The 23,445-nt window shown below is 39.9% G+C and overlaps 1 protein-coding gene across 2 annotated transcripts; it reads left to right on the top strand.

The window, feature by feature from the left end:
* Nucleotides 1-4,066: 4,066 nt before the first annotated feature.
* On the top strand, nt 4,067-9,342 carry Cstdc4 (cystatin domain containing 4). 2 transcript variants are annotated; one of them, XM_039088909.2, is made up of 3 exons: nt 4,120-5,397; nt 7,638-7,739; nt 9,080-9,329. In XM_039088909.2, exons 1-3 carry the CDS (start codon nt 5,335-5,337, stop codon nt 9,203-9,205), a joined length of 291 nt encoding a protein of 96 aa, XP_038944837.1. In that variant the 5' UTR covers nt 4,120-5,334; the 3' UTR covers nt 9,206-9,329. The 2 variants fall into 2 exon arrangements, 1 of the variants encoding a protein (XP_038944837.1); XR_005491348.1 differs by lacking the exon at nt 7,638-7,739 and having other exon boundaries at nt 4,067-5,397; nt 9,080-9,342.
* The last annotated feature ends 14,103 nt before the right edge of the window (nt 9,343-23,445 follow it).

Here is a 23,445-nt window from a genome sequence, read left to right as displayed (position 1 = left end):
TAATAAATTATTGTATTTATTTGCATCCCAAATGCTGCCCCCACTTCTTGGTCACCCCTTGCAGATTTCTTTCCCCATCTCCCATCCCCTTCATCTCTGCAAGAGTGGTACAACTCTTGGAACTCCCCCACCATGAGTCATCAAATCTCTGCAAGATGTGGCCCATCTTCTCCTACTGAGGCCAGACAAGGCAGTCCTATTTTACATATGTGCCTGGAGCCTTGGGCCAGCCCTTATATAGTTTTTGGTTGAGGCTCAGTCTTTGTGAGCTCCTAGGGGTCCAGGGTAGCTGACACTGCTGGTCTTCCTGTGGGGTTGATATCCCTTCAATTCCTTTAATCCTTCCTCCAGTTCTTTAATAAGGGTCCCAGACCTCTGTCCCATGTTTGCTTCTTTGTATCTGCACCTGTCTCAGTCAGTTGCTGGGTACAGCCTCTTGGAGGGCAGCCATGCTAGGCTCCTGTCAGCAAGTACAACATAACATCAGTAGTAGTATTACAGACTGCCCATGGAATTGATCTAAAGTTAAGCCAGTCACAGGTTGCCCATTCATTCCTTCAGTATCTGCTCTCTCCCCCCCCATTCCCACCCCCTATATTTCTTTTAGACAGGAGCAATTTTGGGTCTAACATTTTGTAGGTGTGTTGGTGTCCCCATCCCTACACTGAGGCTAGTAGAGGTGGTCTTTTCAGGTTTCGTATATCCACTGTTTGGCATTTTGGCTAAGGTTACCTTCAGTTACTCCTGGGAGCCTGCCTGCCTCATTCCAAGTCTCTGGGACTTCCTATAGATTTCACCAACCCAACAACCCATTCAAAACCCCAACCCCCTATCCCCAAACCAAGCAAGTGCATATTTCTATTCTCCTGTCCCTCTGTGCCTTGCTCTTGTCTCTTTCAATTCTACCCTCACTTTCCCTTCCCCTTTTCTCTCCTACAAAAATCATTCCTTCATTGTGCTTCCCATGACCAATTTGTTCCACCTTGTAAGCGTGATTTATGCATCCTCACTTTGGACATTCTTCTTGTTTTCCTTCTTTGTATCAGTGGGTTATATCATGGGTATTCTGTACTTTTGGACTAATATCCACTTATCAGTGAGTAGATACCCTCTATGTCTTTTTGGGTCTGGTATACCTCACTCAGAATGATATTTTCTAGTTCCATTGATTTACCTGAAAAAATCAATATATCCTTGTTTTTAAATAGATGAATAGTATTCCATTGCGTTAACCACCTTTTCTGTGCCCCTTCTTTTTTGAGGCTTGCTTCCAGCTTCTGGTTATTATGAATGAGGCTGCTATGAACATGGTGGATAAAAGTGACATACTTTTTCATAATCAATGAATACAATATCTGTGGGTCATTCCAATAATTTATGAAGTGGAAATTGATTTTCAGGTTCTGAATACAGTGTAGAATAATCGAATCCACCAAGTTAGTCCTTCTATCCCTTCATTTATTCAACATTGTAATGAGAGGATGAATAAGAACCCAAGAAGGAGGGTTTCTGTCTTGCACTGCCAAGTGCACAGACTGTGGATGGAGAAGAGCCTGACATATTTCACTAGAATTGAATCCTCATCTAACATGCAAAAAAAGTGAAGCTTCATTGAGATGAGGTTATGCAAAGGCTGAGCACTAAGTCCTCTTGGTACGAGTTTGGATTTTGTGTTCTCTCTCTCTCTCTCTCTCTCTCTCTCTCTCTCTCTCTCTCGTGTGTGTGTGTGTGTGTGTGTGTGTGTGTGTGTGTGCATGTGTGCATATGTGTGTGTGTCTGTCTGTCTCTCTGTCACTGTCTCTCCAAAACCATTTCTCTTCTTAAATTAGTGAGAATAATATCATGCAGTTTCTGTTTACAAAAGGTCACCCTGACTACCATGAAAAAGGGGCACATGATTATTTTTAAGAAGATAGGACAATTGTGTCTCATTGATCATATTCAGAAATAGGAAGGTAAATAAGACCCTCAGGCTTCAGAATTGAACAGCTAGCTGGATGGCTGCCAGTGCTCTTAACCAGATAGGAGGATACTCTAGTGGGGAGTGAGTATGAGTCAGAATTCTCAAGGGGACAAGAACCTGTAGGATGCAAATATCCATAATAAAGACTTGGTTGAGTCACCTTTATTAAAACTGCAATATCAGCTGAATCACATCTAAGAGGCTGAGGGATTAGAAACAAGTGGATTTCTTCTTGAAAAGGTTGAAAAACTACAGAAAATTTTATGTTGACATTGAAAGTTGTCAGTCAGGTATGGTGGCCCTGGCTTTTAATCTCAGCAGTTTAGAGGCAGAGGCATATGGAGCTCTGTGAGTTCAAGGCTAGCCTGATCTACATAGTGAGTTCTACACCAGCCGTAGCTATTCAGTGAAACAGAGTCATAAATTGTTTCTTAAGAAAGGTGTGTCATTGGAGCATATTTCGAAATGGATCATTAAAATGAATATCATGTAGGGGCATGCAAGATGGTAAGAATTCATTCTCTTCTTTCTAAGATTCACACTCCTATGGTACCAGACACCATAGAAAAAAAAAGTGGGGCAGGTCTATGTAATGTAAGTTTTTAATAATAGGATACTTTGGAAATTCAGTCCTAAATACCCAAGAACACCTGTTCATCTTTAATATTTATATGACCTAAAATGGACAGTGAACAGTAGATGTGACAGGAGAAGGAGGTTTTATGGCCTACTGGTGAAAGACTGGGTATGAGAAACAGCAAGGCTGCTCTGTTTAGATGCTAGGTCTATGCGTGAGGAGGTCCATCTCTATGGTACTGGGCAGGACCCCTCTTAGAATGAACTACTACAACTACTAGGTAAGGCATGTCAAGCCACCTGCTCAGGGACAAGGCCTACATGAAAGGACAGGGAAGTTTTGAACAAGATGTTTCAGTTTTATGGCTGTCTTCAAGAGAAATTTTCCATGATCTGCCTTGAGAAAGAATATGTTTTTCTTGGTGGCACTAGGGATTGAAGCTAATGTCTTCAGCAAGCTTGGCAAAGAGCTCTATCACTGAGCTACGTCTTCAAACTTACTGTGATATTTACGGAGCCTCATCATCAGGAGACGAAATTTATTAGAACAAATCATTTAAAATTGGCAGATGTTAGCACTGGGTACAAATGCACATGCTTATTAGTTCAGTAATTGAGAGGCAGATTCAAGAGGATCTTGAGTTCAAAATCAAGATGTTGTACATGGGGAGTTCAAGTAAAGCCTTTGCCTTATAGTAGCAAGATCTGTCTCCGGTGTATTCATTTATATGAACTCTGGTTGACCTTCATGATTATTAATCCCGACACCTTGGTGTGATACAGTTAGAAAGTCTTTGGATACAAATCTCTACCTCATTGAAACACAATCAATATTGGGTCATTACGTTTTGAAGACCCATTTTATATGTAGTTGACATCATACCATGGCCATAGGCTGAAACAAAATGAGAAAATGAGCTGAGAGACAGCACTTGTCCTTCTCTCCCTCCTGACACCAGACTCATGAGATCAGTTGCCTCCCACCTATCACCATGCCTTCTCCACCTTGACAAAAGTACCCTGAAATCATGAGCCAAAGTTCCAATGGTTACCGAAGTCCTGGTCTCTCAGTGCTTAAAGGTCAATGTTCATGAGATGACAGCTGGTAGGGAGGAGTCCAGGGTTTACTCAAGGAGCACTGCTTGGGGACATGACAGCAGAGGGGGGCTGTCATCTGCAAAGATCCATCTTGGTAAACTCATAGGGTACAAAGAGGTTGTATAGGGGAAAGCACAGAGCAGAAAAGGAAGCGTGCAATGTGTCTGCATCATTCAGGGCACATGGGTTTGTTTCCTTCTTCTCCAAAGCATCAGAACATACCAACAGTCAGTGGACCCTCAGCCAAGTTTGCTTGCCTTCCTTTTTTTTTTTCTTTTCGGAGCTGGGGACTGAACCCAGGGCCTTGCGCTTGCTAGGCAAGTGCTCTACCGCTGAGCTAAATCCCCAACCCTGCTTGCCTTCCTTTTAGAAGGCATCTTTTTTCTGTAAGTCAAACTTCACAGGAATCTACAAAACTGACCGAGTACGGCTTTGTTACTTGACACATAGCATTAAAGATGAATCTTAACATTCTCATGTTTTTCAAAACTTCCAGAAAATCTGCAAAGAAAGGTAATTTAACAAAGGTATCTTTCTTTGTCTTTACAACAGTGTCAGTACCCTAGTAAGAAGGATTTTGTTTGTTTTTAGATGTCTATTTCACTTTTATCTTAATTTTTATAATTGTTTAAATACAGACGAGCACAATAAAATAACAGATATCGTTGGTCTGTCACTCAGAACTGACATGTATCCAGGCCTATCTCTCTTGAGGAATCACCCCAGTAGGCAGGCATAGCTGAGTAGTAAACTTCTGTCACTTTGCTGTGCCCTATTCCCTGGTATCCTTAGCACTTCGCCTTTGACACATAGCAAGTCTTCTAAAGTGTGGCCTTTCCTTTGACATGGTTGGGAAAATACCTGGTAAGTTACCTATTTGCCTGCAAACCCAACACTTCCGAAGCAAAGTCAGAAAGATCAGACATTCTAGGTTATGCCTGTAATCCCAGCCCTCTGCAGGCGGAGGCAGGAGATGCCTCCTTAAGGTTTATAGTAAGTTCCAGGATACCCTCGGCTACATGAAGTACCTTCTAAAACTGTAATCAGTGAGTATAGTGGTGGATGTCATTAATCCAAACACTGAGGCAGAGGCAGGGTGATCTCTGTGAGTTTGCAGCCAGTGTGGAGAGAGTGTGAATTCCAAGATATCCACACGGTGTTTCCCAGAGAAACCAAGTCTAAAACAAAACTAAATAAAAACATAAAACAAGAGAATGAAGAGCAGCAGAAGAAATGAAGATGTTTGCCATTTGCTTCTAAATATTTGCAGTTAAATGTTTTTGAAACTACAAGTAAAAATCCACTGTAGACAGTTTTGTTATCTTTATAAAGTTGGGTGGATCCTAAGCAACCAGCCTTGACATTATTAAGTATTCTCCTTAAGGAACACTTCAAGGTTTAACATTTTTAGGAAATCTGATTATACATGTCTTTCCTCAGATGACACAACAGGATGACATTATGACACACACTTGCTCATGTCCCCCACCACATTTCCCCCCAACTCCACTCAGTATTTCCTCTCAGGGATGCTGTAAGACTTGCCTGAGGCCACACTCATTTCCCCAGTTCCTCTGATACTGTGGAGATGATACATTAGAGGAGGAGTTTACACATACCTTTCAAACCCTGACTCTCAGTGCTTGCCGGATCATTCCTTCTCAGTGTCCTGCCCAGCAAAGGAGCAACTCATCATCATGATGCCCGGAGGCTTGTCAGGGGCTAGACCTGCCACACCAGAAATCTACCTTGCTGACAAAGTGAGTCAATGTACTTCAGGAAAAAACTTGATCCCAAACCAAACTTCCAAAATTTGATTCATAATTTGGCCCCTTGTTCCGAGTGTGGGAAATGATAGCAACCAGACACACATGGGTTTTGCTCAGAAGTTTACACAGCTAAAAGCAGGATATTAAGCATTTCAGAGAATTTTTAACACCCCAAGTGTAAAATCGACCAAGCCACACTCCCACTGCAGCCTCAGTTTCCTAGGAGTTGAAGATAAATTCATGCTGGATCGTCCCTACACCTCAAATATCTGATCCCAGGAGCTCTAATTACTGATAGAATTCTCCAATCTTAACATTTTATGATGATGTGTGATGGCACCTAAGGTTGTTAAAGATCTCTGAAGCTGATTCCAGGATGCTATGACCACCCAACCATGACAGTAAAAATACAGCTCAAGTTCGTACATCTTGCTTAACTATGTAAAAACTATATAAAATGATGTATCATGTTACCTGTTTTACAAAGGTGAAATGCCTACAAATTTATGGAGGTAGGTTTGAAATCTGTCGCCTATTTTCTTACATCACATAGTTTTGGCCTTGAAAGTAATCATCCTGGAGGACAGGACAGTTTGGGTTCTTTTTGTTTTGTATTTGTTTTTGTTTATTTGTCAGTTTGTGTGTTTCTTTGAGACTTGGTCTGCTAGATGGTCTAGCATTTAAGTTATTCAGGCTAGCCTCAAACTCCAGGCACTCCTGGTGCTTCAACTTCTCACGTTCTGGGATTACAGGCATGTGTCATTATGGTAGGTACCATCAGCTTCTAAGTGAGTAGATTAGATGGAAGTCTTCATGCTTGGGGCATTGAACATCCTAGAGGGATCACAGGCCTAAAATTCAGTGACTAAATATTTAAAGGTAAATAGTTCTCACCCAATAGGTTTATTTCAATAAATATTTTGGAGCATTTTATTTTTGAGGACTATCTAATCATTAACTCTTCATTAGAATCCTCACATCAAGTTGGTGTTCTCAACTTCAGATGTGCACACGAGTCACTTGTTGTTCTAGACAAAATGCAAGTCTGACTGAAGAGGGTTAGACAGGTGTATGTGTCCACATTTCTTCTAAGGTCTCTGGAAGTGTTTATCCTCCTACCCATGACTTACTTTTCTGTAGGACCAGATATATCTGTCATCCTAGAAGGCTTAGGGGACCTAGGGCCTTAAAATAAAATGCCAGGGAGAAGACATCCATTTTCCCTATAAGAAGAAAGAGCTAAAATGACTAACAAAAATAATGTTCATAAAATTTTTTAAAAAACAAATATACAGAGATGAATCATAGTTGATATTCACATTGGCTGAAATAAAAATCGCCCTGAAATGTTTCAGGAACCAGGACTTTAGAGGGATGTATTGTGAAAAACAGTTATTTGTAATAAAAGATTACAGCACATTTTCATGATTTTTTAACAGTCATCTGGTTATCTAGAATAAATGTAATTTTGCCAAGGGGGTTTAATGATTTCTCAGAGTGGTCCAAACCTCACATGTTTAAATAATCCTTTTGCTTCTAGCCTCCCAAGTACCTTGGAATACAGAAACGTGTCATCCTGCCTGGCTAGGGTAACTTTTGAATATGATATTCTCATTAGATCTTTGAGGATTTCATACATATATAAAATAAAGTTTGGTCATATAATTTTTAAGTTAGGAAGCTACTGGAATGGCTTATCTTGATAATTATACCATTTGTAGACTACATCTTCAGTAACTAAATTAATTTAGAATTGTGCTCTTGCAGCTCCAGAGAAGCAGAATGAGACCTGATATTAACATATCTCCACTATGTGTCGTTTACTTTGAATTTATTGATCAAATTTACATGTATCTATTGGAGAACCAATTGCAAATTATGACTATATGGTTTTTTTGCTTTATTTTCATTTTGAGCCTCTGTGTGTGTGTGTGTGTGTGTGTGTGTGTGTGTGTGTGTGTGTGTGTGTGTGTGTTTTGTTTTGTGAGGCAAGATGCAATAGGTAGCCCCAACTAGCCTGGAACTTTCTATGTAGCTCAAGCTGCTCTTGACTAACATTCTCCTGCCTCAGTCTTCCAAGTTCTGGGATTAGAGGCTAGAGGCTTGAGCAGCCAGCCCAGGCTCATCAGCATCACTGAGGATTCTCAGGAGGATAAGGTTTCCAGATTTATGACTCAGATAAACTGAGACAACACCGCCTTAACATTATCTTTTATTTTTTTCCTTATAAGGTCAGAGCATTGCTTGAAGAGAAAATCAATGCAAAATATGAAAAATTCAAAGCCATTGAGTATAAATCTCAAGTCGTTGCTGGACAAAATTACTTCATTAAGGTTAGACACAGACCTCCCTCAAGCAGGGATGTGATTGTTTCTGGTTGCTGCAACTGTAGCTCCATTTCTACCACTGGTCTTTAATTAAGACACTTGCAAGTGGAAGATCCCCAAATCCATTGGATGACAGGATAGTGATCTTGTTTTACCTGTGAATACAGAAAATTTTCTTCAGCTCTATGTTCAGAAGTCAATGATCTCACAAACACACACACACACACACACACACACACACACACACACACACACACACAGAGAGAGAGAGAGAGAGAAAGAGAGAGAGAGAGAGAGAGAGAGAGAGAGAGAGAGAAGCACCCATAGCGCCGTATATAATGTAATACATTGGTTAGTAGCATTTTTAAATTAAGGAAGGGAGGGATATCAGAGTACAATGTCAACTGTGCTACATCAAACTTTTGTTATTTAATAAAGAACAAAGTGGCAATTGTTAATCTTGTTATTTTAGGTCCCAGACTCATGCCAAAAACCCAAACCAACCCAACCCAAATCAACCAACCAAGCAAACAAACAAACAAACAAAACCATTGTGTGTGTTGCTCAGATGGTTCCTAGGATTCTTTTTTTTTTTTTTAACTTTCCAAAGGAATGCCCTGGTGGGCATTCACAAAGTATGCTATAATACAGCAAAGATATGGGCACCATATAGTTCATATTTTATAAATCAAATCTGAGATTTTTTCCCTTATCAAACTTTGTGGTAATTTTTTTTCCAATTTTGAAGTCAGGAAAAAGAATCACCAAAAAGCACAGGCTGCTGTCTGCTCTTCCTGTAGGTACCGTGAAAATGAAATGTAACTCAGGAATGTGATCTGTTCTAAGATTTTAATTGAAGGTATAAAAGTGAAATTCAGATGGAGAAATGGATAAGTGGGTAGGAGCACCGGATGTTCTTGGTAGAGATCCTGGGTTTGGGTCTCAGCACCCACATGGCAGTTCTCAAAACATCTGAGTCCAGTTCAAGTGGAGTTAACAGTCTTTCTGACATCTTCAGGTACTGCATACATGTGCTGCACTTAAATACACGCAGGCAAAACACTGATACAAAAAATTGAACAAAATCTTTATCAAAAGTTATTAAAAATAATCTAGGAAATATGTTTTCTGCCATCCTATCAGCTGCTCTCTACTAAAGTAAGGGTTGATGGGACTTCAGTTCATCGGTGCTGCCTTGGGCCAGAAGTGATGTTTCTGGAGAGCTTGGCACATCTCCTCTTGACAAGAATGAAGATTTGACATTCAATTGAGATCCATGTGATCTCTCTCTCTCTCTCTCTCTCTCTCTCTCTCTCTCTCTTCTTTTCTTCTTTTATGTTTTTCAGATGGATGTAGGGGGTGGTTGTTTCCTCCACATAAAAGTCTTCAGAGGACTCTCTGGAGAAGATAATTTGGAACTTAGTGATTACCAGACTAACAAAACCAAGAATGATGAGCTGTCCTACTTCTAAGCAGCAAATTCTAAAGTAACCTGATTCCTCTCTTTGTAAGCAGAGGCAGCTGTCAATAAAGAAGCATTCATAAAATAACTGTTTTACTCCCTCATTACTCAGTATTGTGTTAACCTGGACTACAGAGTGAGTTCCAGGTCAACCTGTGCCACATGCAATCCCCTCTTTTAAAAAAATAAAACACTGGACCTGGTGGAATACATCCCTAATCCCAGGACTGGGTGGTGGAGGGTGGGGGTGGGGGGTAGGGGTGGGGGCAGAGGTAGGCAGATATCTGTGAGTTCAAGACTAGCCTGGTCTATACCATCAGTTCCATCACAGGCAAGGATTGGTACCCACAGAAACCGTATTTCAAAAAGTTTTAATAATGATGATGATGATGATGATGATGATGATGATGATGATGATAATAATAAACATAAAAATGAGAGTGGGCATGGGGAAACTACAGCAGTATAAGAAATGAAGTTGTTTGCCAATTTATTCTACATGTTTGGGGATAAAGGTTTTAGAAACTGAAAGTAAAAATCCTCTGTAGATAGTTTTATTACTTTATAACACTGGGTGGATGCTAAATAACCTGTGATGACATTATTCAGTATTCTCTTTGAAGAACTCTTCAAGGTTTACCATATTTAGAAACTCGGGTTATGCATGCCCTTCCTCATATGACACAACAGGATGACATAATTGGCACAAAGAGTGTAGGGAGGAACCTTGCTCACCACATCTGAGTCCTAGACAGACACACTTGATCACAACCCCCACCTCATTTTTCCCAAACTCCTCTCAACATTTCCTCTAAGGGATGTAATAAAACATGCTTGGAGCCACCCTCATTGCCCCATTCCTTCATACTCTGTGGTGACAATACATAATAGAGAAGGGTACATTCAAAATCCTGAGTCTCAGCCCTGAGAGAGCTGGTCTTCCAGGAGTGCTCTCACTCCTAAGCCCACAGGTTAGACCACCACTTTAGCTCTAATAACTATCCAAAGAAGGACTCCCAAGGAACACAACAGGCACAGGAACCTTGGTGCATCCAGGGACAGGATCCTTCTGGTCTTCATTTGCACCCCAGAGCTAAGGCTATGCCACAGCTCTTATTAGCCATATCCTGCCTTGGAGAGAGCTGGTTTCCCAGGAGTTCCCTTACTCCTAAGACCACAGGCTTACAGGCAGACAGGAGGGACAAGCTTTAGTTAGAGACAGCAAAACCAACTAACACCAGAGATAACCAGATGGCAAGAGGCAAGCAGAAGAACCTAAGCAATAGAAACCAAGGCCACTTGGCATCTTTAGAAACCAGTTCTCTCACCACAGCAAGTCTTAGATACCCCAACACATTGGAAAAGCAAGATCTGGATTTAAAACCATATCTCATTATAATGATAGAGAACTTTAAGAAATACAGGAGAATACAGGTAAACAGGTAGAAGCCCTTAAAGAGGAAACACAAAAATCCCTTAAAGAATTACAGGAAAATCCAACCAAACAGGTGAAGGAATTGAACAAAACCAACCAGGATACAAAAATGGAAATAGAAGCAATAAAGAAATCACAAAGGGAGACAGCCCTGGAGATAGAAAACAGAGGAAGGATATCAGAAGTCATAGATGTAAACATTTAAACATCACCAACAGAATACAAGAGATAAAATTATAGAAGAAAAGTTCCCTAACCTAAAGAAAGAGATGCCCGTGAACATACAAGAAGCCTACAGAACACCAAATAGACTGGGCCAGAAAAGAAATTCCTCCTGTCACATAATAGTCAAAACATCAAACACACAAAACAAAGAAAGAATATTAAAAGCATTAAGGGAAAAAGGTCAAGTAACATATAAAGGCAGACCTATCAGATTTACCACAGACTTCTCAACAGAGACTGTGAAAGCTACAAGATCCTGGGCAGATGTCACACAGACCCTAAGAGAACACAAATGTCAGTCAAGGATAGTATATCCAGGAAAACTATTAAAATAGATGGAGAAACCAAGATATTCCATTTGAAAAACCAAATCTACACAATATCTTTCCAGAAATTCAGCTCTAAAATGATAATAGATGGAAAACTCCAACAGAAGGAGGGAAAATACACCATAGAAAAAGCAAGAAATTAATTTTATTTCAACAAACCCCAAAGAAGATATCCACACATATTTAATTCCACCTCTAACAACAAAAATAACAAGAGGAATAAAATCACTATTTTTTAATATCTCTTAACATCAATGGACTTAATTACCCAATAAAAAGACATAGACTAACAAACTGGATACTTAAATAGGACCCAGGATTTTGCTACATACAGGAAAAACACTTCAGAGACAAAGACAGACATTACTTCAGAGTTAAAAGCTGAAAAAAATTTTTTTCCAAGCAAATGCTCCCAAGAAACAGATTGGAGTAGCCATTGTAATATTGAATAAATTTGACTTTCAACCAAAAGTTATGAAAAAGATAAGGAAGGACACTTCATATTCATCAAAGAAAAAAAATCCCCAAGGTGAACTCTCAATTATGAACATCTATGCTTCAAATGCAAGGGCACCCACATTGATATAAGAAACTTTACTAAAGCTCAAAGCACACATAGCACCTCACACAATAATAATCAGAGACTTCAACACCCCACTCTCATCAATGGACAAATCATGGAAACAGAAACTAAACAGAGACACAATGAAACTACCATATGTTATGATCAAATAGATTTAACAGACATCTGTGGAACATTTCATTTTAAAACAAAAGAATATACATTCTTTTCAGCACCTCACAGTACCTTCTCCAAAATTGACCATATATTTGGACACAAAACAGGCCTCAACTGATACAAGAAGAATGAAATAATCCCATGTATCCTATTTGATCACCACAGTCTAAGGCTTGTCTTTAATAACAACAGAAACAAAAGAAAGTTCACATACACATGGAAACTGAACAATGCTCTACTTAATGAGAACTTGGTCAAGGAAAAAATAAAGATAGAAATTGAAGACTTTTTAGAATTTAATGAAAATGAAGGCACAACATAAGCAAACTTATGGGACATAATGAAAACAGTGCTAACAGGAAAACTCATAGCTCTGAGGGCCTTGAAGCAGAAACTGGAGAGAGCATACACTAACAGCTTCACAGCACAACCGAAAGCTCTAGAACAAAAAGAAGCAAATACACACAAGAGTGGTGAATGGCAGGAAATAATCAAACTCAGAGCTAAAATAAACTAAGTAGAAAAAAAAGAACTATACAAAGAATCAACAAAAGTAAGAGCTGATTCTTTGACAAAATCAGTAAGATCTGAGTGCCTCCAAATGAAACTGGAGAGAGCATCCACCGCCACCATGAGAGCACATCTGAAAGCTCTAGAACTAAAAGAAGCAAATACACCCCAGTGGAGTAGAAGGCAGGAACTAGTCAGACTCAGGGTCGAAATCAACCAAATAAAAATAAAAAGAAGTATACAAAGAATCACCAAAACCAGGAGATAGTTCATTGAAAAAAATCAATAAAATTGCCAAACCTTTAGCCAGACAAACCAGACAGCACAGAAACAGTATCCAAATTAACAAAAACAGGAATAAAAAGGGAGACATAACAACAGAAACTGGGGAAATTCAGAAAAAATCATCAGATCCTACTACAAAAGCCTATACTCAACAAAACTGGAAAATCTCAAGGAAGTGGACAATTTTCTGGATAGATATCAGGTACAAAATTTAAATCAGGATCAGATAAGTCATATAAACAGTTTCAAAACACCTAAAGAAATAGGAGCAGCCATTAAAACTCTCCCAACCAAAGAAATCCCAGGACCAGACAGATTTCATGCAGAATTCTATCAGACATTCAAAGAAGACCTAATACCAATACTCTTCAAATTATTCTACAAAATAGAAACAGAAGGAACACTACCTAAGTTGTTCTATGAAGCCACAATTACACTTATACCTAAACCACATGAAGACTCCAAAAAGAGAGAGAAATTCAGACCAATCTTCCTTATGAACATCAATGCAAAATACTCAGTAAAATTCTTGCAAACCAAATCCAAGAGCACATCAAAACTATCATCCATCTTTATCAAGTAGCCTTCATCCCAGCGATGCAGGGATGGTTCAATATACAAAAACCCATCAATGTAATCTACTATTTAAACAAATTCAAAGAAAAAAACCCCATATGCTCATCTCATTAGATGCTGAGAAAGCATTTGGCAAAATTCTATACCCCTTCATGTTAAAAGTCTTGGAAAGAACAGGAATTCAAGGCCCATACCTAAACATAGTAAAAGCAATGTACAGCAAACCAGTAGCCAACACCAAACTAAATGGAGAGAAACTTGAAGCAATTCTACTAAAATCAGGGACTAGAGAATGCTGCCCACTTTCTCCCTATCTATTCAGTATGGTACTTGAAGTGCTAGCCAGAGCAATTAGACAACAAAATAGGTCAAAGCCATACAAATTGAAAAAGGAAGAAGTCAAAATATCACTATTTGCCAAAAGCAATCTACAGATTCAATGCAATCCCCATCCAAATTCCAACTCAATTCTTCATAAAGTTGTAAAGAGCAATTTGCAAATTCATTTGGAATAACAAAAAACCCAGGATAGCAAAAACTATCCTCAACAATAAAAGAACTTCTGGGGAGGTAACCATCCCTGACCTCAGGCAGTATCACAGAGCAATCAAGATAAAAACTGTATGGTATTAGTATAGAGATAGGCAGGTCGATCAATGGAATGGGATTGAGGATCCAGAAATGAATCCACACACCTATGGTCACTTGATCTTTGACAAAGGAGCTAAAACCACCCAATGGAAAAAAGATAGCATTTTCAAAACATGGTGCTGATTCAACTGGTGGTTAGAAAAATGTAGAATTGATGTAGAAAAATGCAAATTGATCTATTTTTAATGGCCTTGTACAAAGCTGAAGTCCAAGTGGATCAAGGACCGCCACATAAAACCTAATACACTGTAACTAATGGAAGAGAAAGTGGAGGAAGAGACTTGAAGCTATAGGCACAGTTGGAAATTTTCCTGAAGAGAACACCAGTGGGCTATGCTCTAAAATCAAGAATTGACAAATGGGACATCATAAAATTACAAAGCTTCTGTAAGTCAAAGGATGTTGTCAATAGGACAAAAAAGCAAACAACAGATTGGGAAAAGATCTTTACCAATGCTACATCAGATAGAGGACTAACATCCAATATATACAAGGAACTCAAGAAGTTACACTACAAAGAATCAAATAACCCTATTAAATACTTAGGGCAAAGCTAAACAAAGAATTCTCAACTGAAGAATATCAAATGGCAGAGAAGAACCTAAAGAAATGTTCAACATCCTTAGTCATCAGGGAAATGCAAATCAAAACACCCCTGAGATTCCACCTCAGCAGTCAGAATGGCTAAGATCAAACACTCAGGTGACAGCAGATGCTGGCAAGGATGTGGAGAAAGAGGAACACTCCTCCATTGTTAGTGGGATTGCAATCTGGTACAACCACTCTGGAAATCTGTCTGGAGGTTTCTCAGAAATTTGGACATGATACTACCTGAAGACCCAGCTATACCACTCTTGGGCATATACCCAAAAGATGTTCCAAAATATATCAAGGTCCCATGCTCCACATTGTTCATAGCAGCCTTATTTATAATAGCCAGAAGCTGGAAAGAACCCAGATGTTCTTCCACAGATAAATAGATACGGAAAATCTGGCTGAAGTACTATTCCCCTATTAAAGATAATGACTTCATGAAATTCTTAGGCAAATAGATTGAACTAGAAAATATCATCCAGAATGAGGTAATCCAATCACAAAAGAACACACATGCTGCGCACTCACTGAGAAGTGGATATTAGTCCAAAAGCTTGGAATACCCAAGATACAATCCACAGGCCACATGAAGTTCAAGAATTGGAAGACCAGAGAGTGGATGCTTCGGTCCTTTTAGAAGGGGGACAAAATATTCTCAGGAGGAAATCCAGAGACAAATTTTGGAGCTGATACTGAGGGAAAGTCATCTGGAGAAGGTCCCAGATGGGGATCCATCCCATATACTGTCACTAAACTCAGACAATACTATGGATGCCAAGAAGTGTATGCTGACAGGTGACTGGTATAATTGTCTCCTGAGAGGCCCTGCCATAGCCTGACAAATACAGAGGTGAATGTTCGCAGACAACCATTGAACTGAGAACAGGGTCTCTAATGGAGGAGTTAGAGAAAGGACTGAAGGAGCTGCAGGGGTTTTCAACCCCATAGGAAGAACAACAATATCAACCAACCAGATCCCCCGAGCTTCCAGAGATTAAATCACCATCCAAAGAGTACACTTGGAGGAACCCGTGGCTCCAGCCATATATGTAGCAGAGGATGGCCTTTTTGGGTATCAATGAGAGGAGAGGCCCTTTGCCTTGTGAAGGTTCAATGCCCCCATGTAGGGGAAAGTCAGGAGATGGGAGGGAGTGTGTGGGGGGTTGTGTGGGTGAACACTCCCACAGAGGCAGGGGAAGGGGGAACGGATAGGGGGTCTCCAGAGGGGAATCGGAAAAAAAGGATAACATTTGAAATGGAAGTAAAGAAAATATCCAATAAAAAAAGAAGAACCTGGTTTTCCACAGGCACAGCACCAGACATTCAGAACTCCCATACTTTTAGCAATTGCCTGTCCTATCATAGCAGCATTGAACACATTAGATCCAATATCTACTGTAGTATTAATGCATTCATACACAGATGCAGTTCTGGTCTTTAAAGGTATAATAGCCTCTTTGCATTTAGCATTACTGTTCTTAAAAGCTAAAGATTCAATTAATCCTGCTCCTGAACCTGGATCTGATACTGCTCTATTTACAGCTGAAGTTAATCTTTTTTTTTTAAATACCCACTCAAAGCTTCATCTGAGCCCTCTGTTATCTTGGTAAAACTGCCTTCAAGTTTTTCAACCTTGTCCTAAGCATTTAATCCTACCATTAGACATTGGTCTAAGGTGAGATTATCAATCAGAATCTTCACTTGAAACTCAGCATATTCCCCTTCACCTAGTCACTGATATTTGGGAATATCAACCCTTCCAGTCCTATTATGTTGTGCCATAACCAAAGCTTCCTCTGTCCAGCATATGAGCCAGCTTCTAAGATGGCTGTTATTAAATTTTTCCAGTCTTTTGGAATTATACAATTTTGCATGGCTTAATCATCCAGTACCTGTTTCACATACAGTGAGTGCATGCTATAGGCAACAATTGCCAATTTTAATTTCCTTAGATCTATCATTCCCGTGGACTACCATCCAAATTAATCATAAGAGGTGTGTTACTTTTCTGGGGGTATTTGTTTTATGGTAGCTGAAAAAACTGTAGCTTTTTCAATAGTCATATATAAGGGTAGTTTTAAAAGTTGCCTACTTTTTCTGTAGCCTGCCTAACTCTCAAATGAGGAACACTAATTTTGAGGGTGAAGGACAGGGAGATTATCTCCTTCCTTCTTTGTTTTGATGTTCCTTACAGAGGACAGAGAAAACTGTGATTAGTCTTATTAGGTCTATGATGATAATTAAAATGAAACTGTACAGGATATAAATGTCCTCTGCTATAGTGTTTTCCATTTTAACACAGAAAACATTTGCAATTTTTAATCTTACCAATTTTCACTTTTCTTCAGAGAATTTACCTCATTATATTCAAGCTTAAATTTTCTTTCTCTGATTGTCAATACTCAGTTTCTTTCCTTTTGTATCATCTATGCCCATTTACAAAATATTTCTTCTTATTTTCCTGTATTGTTACTAAACATAATACTCATTTCAGTAAATAAGCTTCTCTAAACTGTCCTCAGATGCTATCCACTCTGAGCAGATATTACTGATTCTGAGGTCTGGGATTACAGAATCTGCAACTACAACTGATGCCTTCCCTTCATGCTCCTGTGCCTGGATCCACTCCTCTGATTCTTCTGTCTAGAATTCATATTCTTAGTCTGGATCTCATGCCCTCCATTGTTGTAACTGGTATTGTAGGGCTTTTGTGGGATCCTGCTCCAGGTTTAATAAAGACAGGTAGACATCTGCAATTTAAAGCTGCTGACCTTTACCTGGAACAGGCTCTCAGCTAGCCTCTACCTCAACTCAAATTCTCCACCATTGCATTGCTCCATGTGGTTCTCATTGTACATTTCCCAGTTCTGTCCTCTCTCCTTTCAGTCTTCCTTCTACTGAAAGACCCTCAGGTTGAGGAGACTCTCACTCCAATCCTGAGGACACCCACCACTGCACAAATGCGCAAGATTCAGTATTGATGTAAAAACAAGAGGTTTACTTTGGGATACCAAATGCATTGGGGCTCGACATGGTCCTCACGCATGAGGGATGTGAAGAGCCTTAAACAGCAGAAATGTATAGTTTATATAGTCACACAGCTTCATTAGCTCAGTTATTTCGGTGCCAAGGATATCTGACTAGGCAGATGTTTTCCATCCTGGAGTTCTCAGGACAAGGCTGCAACCATATCAACGCAGCCATTTCAGTCTGACTTGATATATGTTTTCCTGTCCTGGGGTTCCCAGAACAAGGACCAAGGATATCTGACTTGGCAAATGTTTTTTGTTCTGCAGCACAATCTATAATGGTCAGTCAGCTTCCCAGAGATGTTTCCTGCCTTGTAATTGCCTTGCAGCAAATACGATCTATACCCTCTGTTCTTATGGTCGGGCAGCTTCCTAGAGAGTGGGTGGGAATGTGCTTTCTATACTTTCTGGTCTATTGTCTAACGTCTAGGGGCTAAGCAAGGGGCAGCTTAAAAGATTCTTATTCGTTCCTGGTAGCTGCCGCCGTGGAGAGCTCGTAGGCAGCACCCCACGAGCAAACCTGAGCCTCGGGACCACAGGTAAGACCAACTTTTCTGCTGCAAACAACCTGCCTGGTGAACTCAGGACACACAGAGGCAAAATTCCTCTAGGACCGGGCACTTCCGGTGGTTAGCGGGAGTTCCAAACCCGCGGATCTCTGCCCGCAGCAGCTCTCTGCTCCCAAACCCCGTGGGAGAGAGACCTCACCGCCTGGTCAGGTGGGCACTCCTGAGGCTGCAGAGCAGAAGAGACCACCAACACTGCCCACCCCTGCCCACATCCCTGGCCCAAGAGGAAACTGTATAAGGCCTCTGGGTTCCCGTAGAGGAGGGCCCAGGAGCAGCAGGTCCGCTGCGTCTGAGACACCACCAGAACCTGAAGGGACCAACCGTATAAACAGTTCTCTGCACCCAAATCCCATGGGAGGGAGAGCTGACCCTTCAGAGAGGCAGACACCCCTGGGAAACCAGAAAAGACTGCACTCTGCACACATCTCTGATGCCAGAGGAAAACACCAAACGCCATCTGGAACCCTGGTGCACGGAAGCTCCCGGAAAGGGCGGCGCAGATCTTCCTGGTTGCTGCCGCCGAGGAGAGCTCATAAGCAACACCCCACGAGCAACCTTGAGCCTCAGGACCGCAGGTAAGACCAACTTTTCTGCTGCAAGCAACCTGCCTGGTGAACTCAAGACACAGGCCCACAGGAACAGCTGAAGACCTGTAGATAGGACAAACTACACACCCGAAAGCAGAACACTCTGTCCCCATAACTGGCTGAAAGAAAACAGGAAAACAGGTCTATAGCACTCCTGACACACAGGCTTATAGGACAGTCTAGCCATTGTCAGAAATAGCAGAACAAAGTAACACTAGAGATAATCTGATGGCGAGAGGCAAGCGCAGGAACCCAAGCAACAGAAACCAAGACTACATGGCATCATCGGAGCCCAATTCTCCCACCAAAACAAACACGGAATATCCAAACACACCAGAAAAGCAAGATCTAGTTTCAAATCATATTTGATCATGATGCTGGAGGACTTCAAGAAAGACGTGAAGAACTCCCTTAGAGAAACACAGGAAAACATTAATAAACAAGTAGAAGCCTACAGAGAGGAATCACAAAAATCCCTGAAAGAATTTCAGGAAAACATAAATAAACAAGTAGAAGCCCATAGAGAGGAGTCACAAAAATCCCAGAAAGAATTCCAGGAAAACACAAGCAAACAGTTGAAGGAATTAAAAATGGAAATAGAAGCAATCAAGAAAGAACACATGGAAACAACCCTGGATATAGAAAACCAAAAGAAGAGACAAGGAGCTATGGATACGAGCTTCACCAACAGAATACAAGAGATGGAAGGGAGAATCTCAGGAGCCATAGAAAGATTCCATAGAAATCATTGACTCAACTGTCAAAGATAATGTAAATCGGAAAAAGCCACTGGTCCAAAACATACAGGAAATCCAGGACTCAATGAGAAGATCAAACCTAAGGATACTAGGTATAGAAGAGAGTGAAGACTCCCAGCTCAAAGGACCAGTAAATAACTTCACAAAATCATAGAAGAAAACTTCCCTACCCTAAAAAAAGAGATAACCATAGACATGCAAGAAGCCTACAGAACTCCAAATAGATTGGACCAGAAAAGAAACACCTCCCGTCACATAATAGTCAAAACACCAAACGCACAAAATAAAGAAAGAATATTAAAAGCAGTAAGGGAAAAAGGTCAAGTAACATATAAAGGCAGACCTATCAGAATCACACCAGACTTTTTGCTAGAAACTATGAAAGCCAGAAGATCCTGGACAGATGTCATACAGACCCTAAGAGAACACAAATGCCAGCCCAGGTTACTGTATCCTGCAAAACTCTCAATTAACATAGATGGAGAAACCAAGATATTCCATGACAAAACCAAATTTACACAATACCTTTCTACAAATCCAGCACTACAAAGGATAATAAATGGTAAAGCCCAACATAAGGAGGCAAGCTATACCCTAGAAGAAGCAAGAAACTAATTGTCTTGGCAACAAAACAAAGAGAAGAAAAGCACACAAACATAACCTCATATCCAAATATGAATATAACAGGAAGCAATAATCACTATTCCTTAATATCGCTCAACATCAATGGCCTCAACTCCCCAATAAAAAGACATAGATTAACAAACTGGATACGCAACAAGGACCCTGCATTCTGCTGCCTACAGGAAACACACCTCAGAGACAAAGACAGACACTACCTCAGAGTGAAAGGCTGGAAAACAACTTTCCACGCAAATGGTCAGAAGAAGCAAGCTGGAGTAGCCATTCTAATATCAAATAAAATCAATTTTCAACTAAAAGTCATCAAAAAAGATAAGGAAGGACACTTCCTATTCATCAAAGGAAAAATCCACCAAGATGAACTCTCAATCCTAAATATCTATGCCCCAAATACAAGGGCACCTACATATGTAAAAGAAACCTTACTAAAGCTCAAAACACACATTGCACCTCACACAATAATAGTAGGAGATTTCAACACCCCACTCTCATCAATGGACAGATCATGGAAACAGAAATTAAACAGAGACGTAGACAGACTAAGAGAAGTCATGAGCCAAATGGACTTAACAGATATTTATAGAACATTCTATCCTAAAGTAAAAGGATATAACTTCTACTCAGCTCCTCATGGTACTTTCTCCAAAATTGACCATATAATTGGTCAAAAAACGGGCCTCAACAGGTACAGAAAGATGGAAATAATTCCATGCATGCTATCGGACCACCACGGCCTAAAACTGGTCTTCAATAACAATAAGGGAAGAATGCCCACATATACGTGGAAATTGAACAATGCTCTACTCAACGATAACGTGGTCAAGGAAGAAATAGAGAAAGAAATTAAAGACTTTTTAGAATTTAATGAAAATGAAGGTACAACATACCCAAACTTATGGGACACAATGAAAGCTGTGCTAAGAGGAAAACTCATAGCGCTGAGTGCCTGCAGAAAGAAACAGGAGAGAGCATATGTCAGCAGCTTGACAGCACACCTGAAAGCTCTAGAACAAAAAGAAGAAAATACACCCAGGAGGAGTACAAGGCAGGAAATAATCAAACTCAGAGCTGAAATCAACCAAGTAGAAACAAAATGGACCATAGAAAGATTCAACAGAACCAAAAGTTGGTTCCTTGAGAAAATCAACAAGACAGGTAAACCCTTAGCCAGACTAACGAGAGAACACAGAGAGTGTGTCCAAATTAACAAAATCAGAAATGAAAAGGGAGACATAACTACAGATTCAGAGGAAATTCAAAAAATCATCAGATCTTACTATAAAAGCCTATATTCAACAAAACTTGAAAATCTGCAGGAAATGGACAATTTCCTAGACAGATACCAGGTACTGAAGTTAAATCAGGAACAGATAAATCAGTTAAACAACCCCATGACTCCTAAGGAAATAGACGCAGTCATTAAAGGTCTCCCAACCAAAAAGAGCCCAGGTCCAGACGGGTTTAGTGCAGAATTCTATCAGACCTTTATAGACGACCTCATACCAATATTATCCAAACTATTCCACAAAATTGAAACAGATGGAGCACTACCGAATTCCTTCTATGAAGCCACAATTACTCTTATACCTAAACCACACAAAGACCCAACAAAGAAAGAGAACTTCAGACCAATTTCCCTTATGAATATCGATGCAAAAATACTCAATAAAATTCTGGCAAACCGAATCCAAGAGCACATCAAAACAATCATCCACCATGATCGAGTAGGCTTCATCCCAGGCATACAGGGATGGTTTAATATACAGAAAACCATCAACATGATCCATTATGTAAACAAACTGAAAGAACAAAACCACATGATCATTTCATTAGATGCTGAGAAAGCATTTGACAAAATTCAACACCCCTTCATGATAAAAGTCCTGGAAAGAATAGGAATCCAAGGCCCGTACCTAAACACAGTAAAAGCCATATACAGCAAACCAGTTGCTAACATTAAACTAAATGAAGAGAAACTTGAAGCAATCCCACTAAAATCAGGGACTAGACAAGGCTGCCCACTCTCTCCCTACTTATTCAATATAGTTTTTGAAGTTCTAGCCAGAGCAATGAGACAACAAAAGGAGTTCAAGGGGATACAGAACGGAAAAGAAGAAGTCAAAATATCACTATTTGCAGATGATATGATAGTATATTTAAGTGATCCCAAAAGTTCCACCAGAGAACTACTAAAGCTGATAAACAACTTCAGCAAAGTGGCTGGGTATAAAAGTAACTCAAATAAATCAATAGCCTTCCTCTACACAAAAGAGAAACAAGCCGAGAAAGAAATTAGGGAAACGACACCCTTCATAATAGACCCAAATAATTTAAAGTACCTCGGTGTGACTTTAACCAAGCAAGTAAAAGATTTGTACAATAAGAACTTCAAGACTCTGAAGAAAGAAATTGAAGAAGACCTCAGAAGATGGAAAGATCTCCCATGCTCATGGATTGGCAGGATTAATATAGTAAAAATGGCCATTTTACCAAAAGCGATCTACAGATTCAATGCAATCCCCATCAAAATACCAATCCAATTCTTCAAAGAGTTAGACAGAACAATTTGCAAATTCATCTGGAATAACAAAAAACCCAGGATAGCTAAAACTATCCTCAACAATAAAAGGACTTCAGGGGGAATCACTATCCCTGAACTCAAGCAGTATTACAGAGCAATAATGATAAAAACTGCATGGTATTGGTACAGAGACAGACAGATAGAACAATGGAAAAGAATTGAAGACCCAGAAATGAACCCACACACCTATGGTCACTTGATTTTTGACAAAAGAGCCAAAACCATCAAATGGAAAAAAGATAGCATTTTCAGCAAATGGTGCTGGTTCAACTGGAGGTCAACCTGTAGAAGAATGCAGATCGATCCATGCTTATCACCCTGTACAAAGCTTAAGTCCAAGTGGATCAAGGACCTCCACATCAAACCAGATACACTCAAACTAATAGAAGAAAAACTAGGGAAGCATCTGGAACACATGGGCACTGGAAAAAATTTCCTGAACAAAACACCAATGGCTTATGCTCTAAGATCAAGAATCGACAAATGGGATCTCATAAAACTGCAAAGCTTCTGTAAGGCAAAGGACACTGTGGTTAGGACAAAACGGCAACCAACAGATTGGGAAAAGATCTTTACCAATCCTACAACAGATAGAGGCCTTATATCCAAAATATACAAAGAACTCAAGAAGTTAGACCGCAGGGAGACAAATAACCCTATTAAAAATGGGGTTCAGAGCTAAACAAAGAATTCACAGCTGAGGAATGCCGAATGGCTGAGAAACACCTAAAGAAATGTTC

This window comes from Rattus norvegicus, chromosome 11 (genome assembly GCF_036323735.1).
Source record: "Rattus norvegicus strain BN/NHsdMcwi chromosome 11, GRCr8, whole genome shotgun sequence".
Lineage (NCBI taxonomy): Eukaryota > Metazoa > Chordata > Mammalia > Rodentia > Muridae > Rattus > Rattus norvegicus.
This window is presented reverse-complemented; position numbering and strand designations above follow the sequence as displayed.

Coding starts and splice junctions, on each gene's coding strand:
- Cstdc4 (XM_039088909.2), top strand. CDS start 5,335: ATGATGCCCGGAGGCTTGTCAGGGGCTAGACCTGCCACACCAGAAATC. Junction 5,398..7,637: donor AAATCTACCTTGCTGACAAA/GTGAGTCAATGT, acceptor TTTCCTTATAAG/GTCAGAGCATTGCTTGAAGA. Junction 7,740..9,079: donor GACAAAATTACTTCATTAAG/GTTAGACACAGA, acceptor TATGTTTTTCAG/ATGGATGTAGGGGGTGGTTG.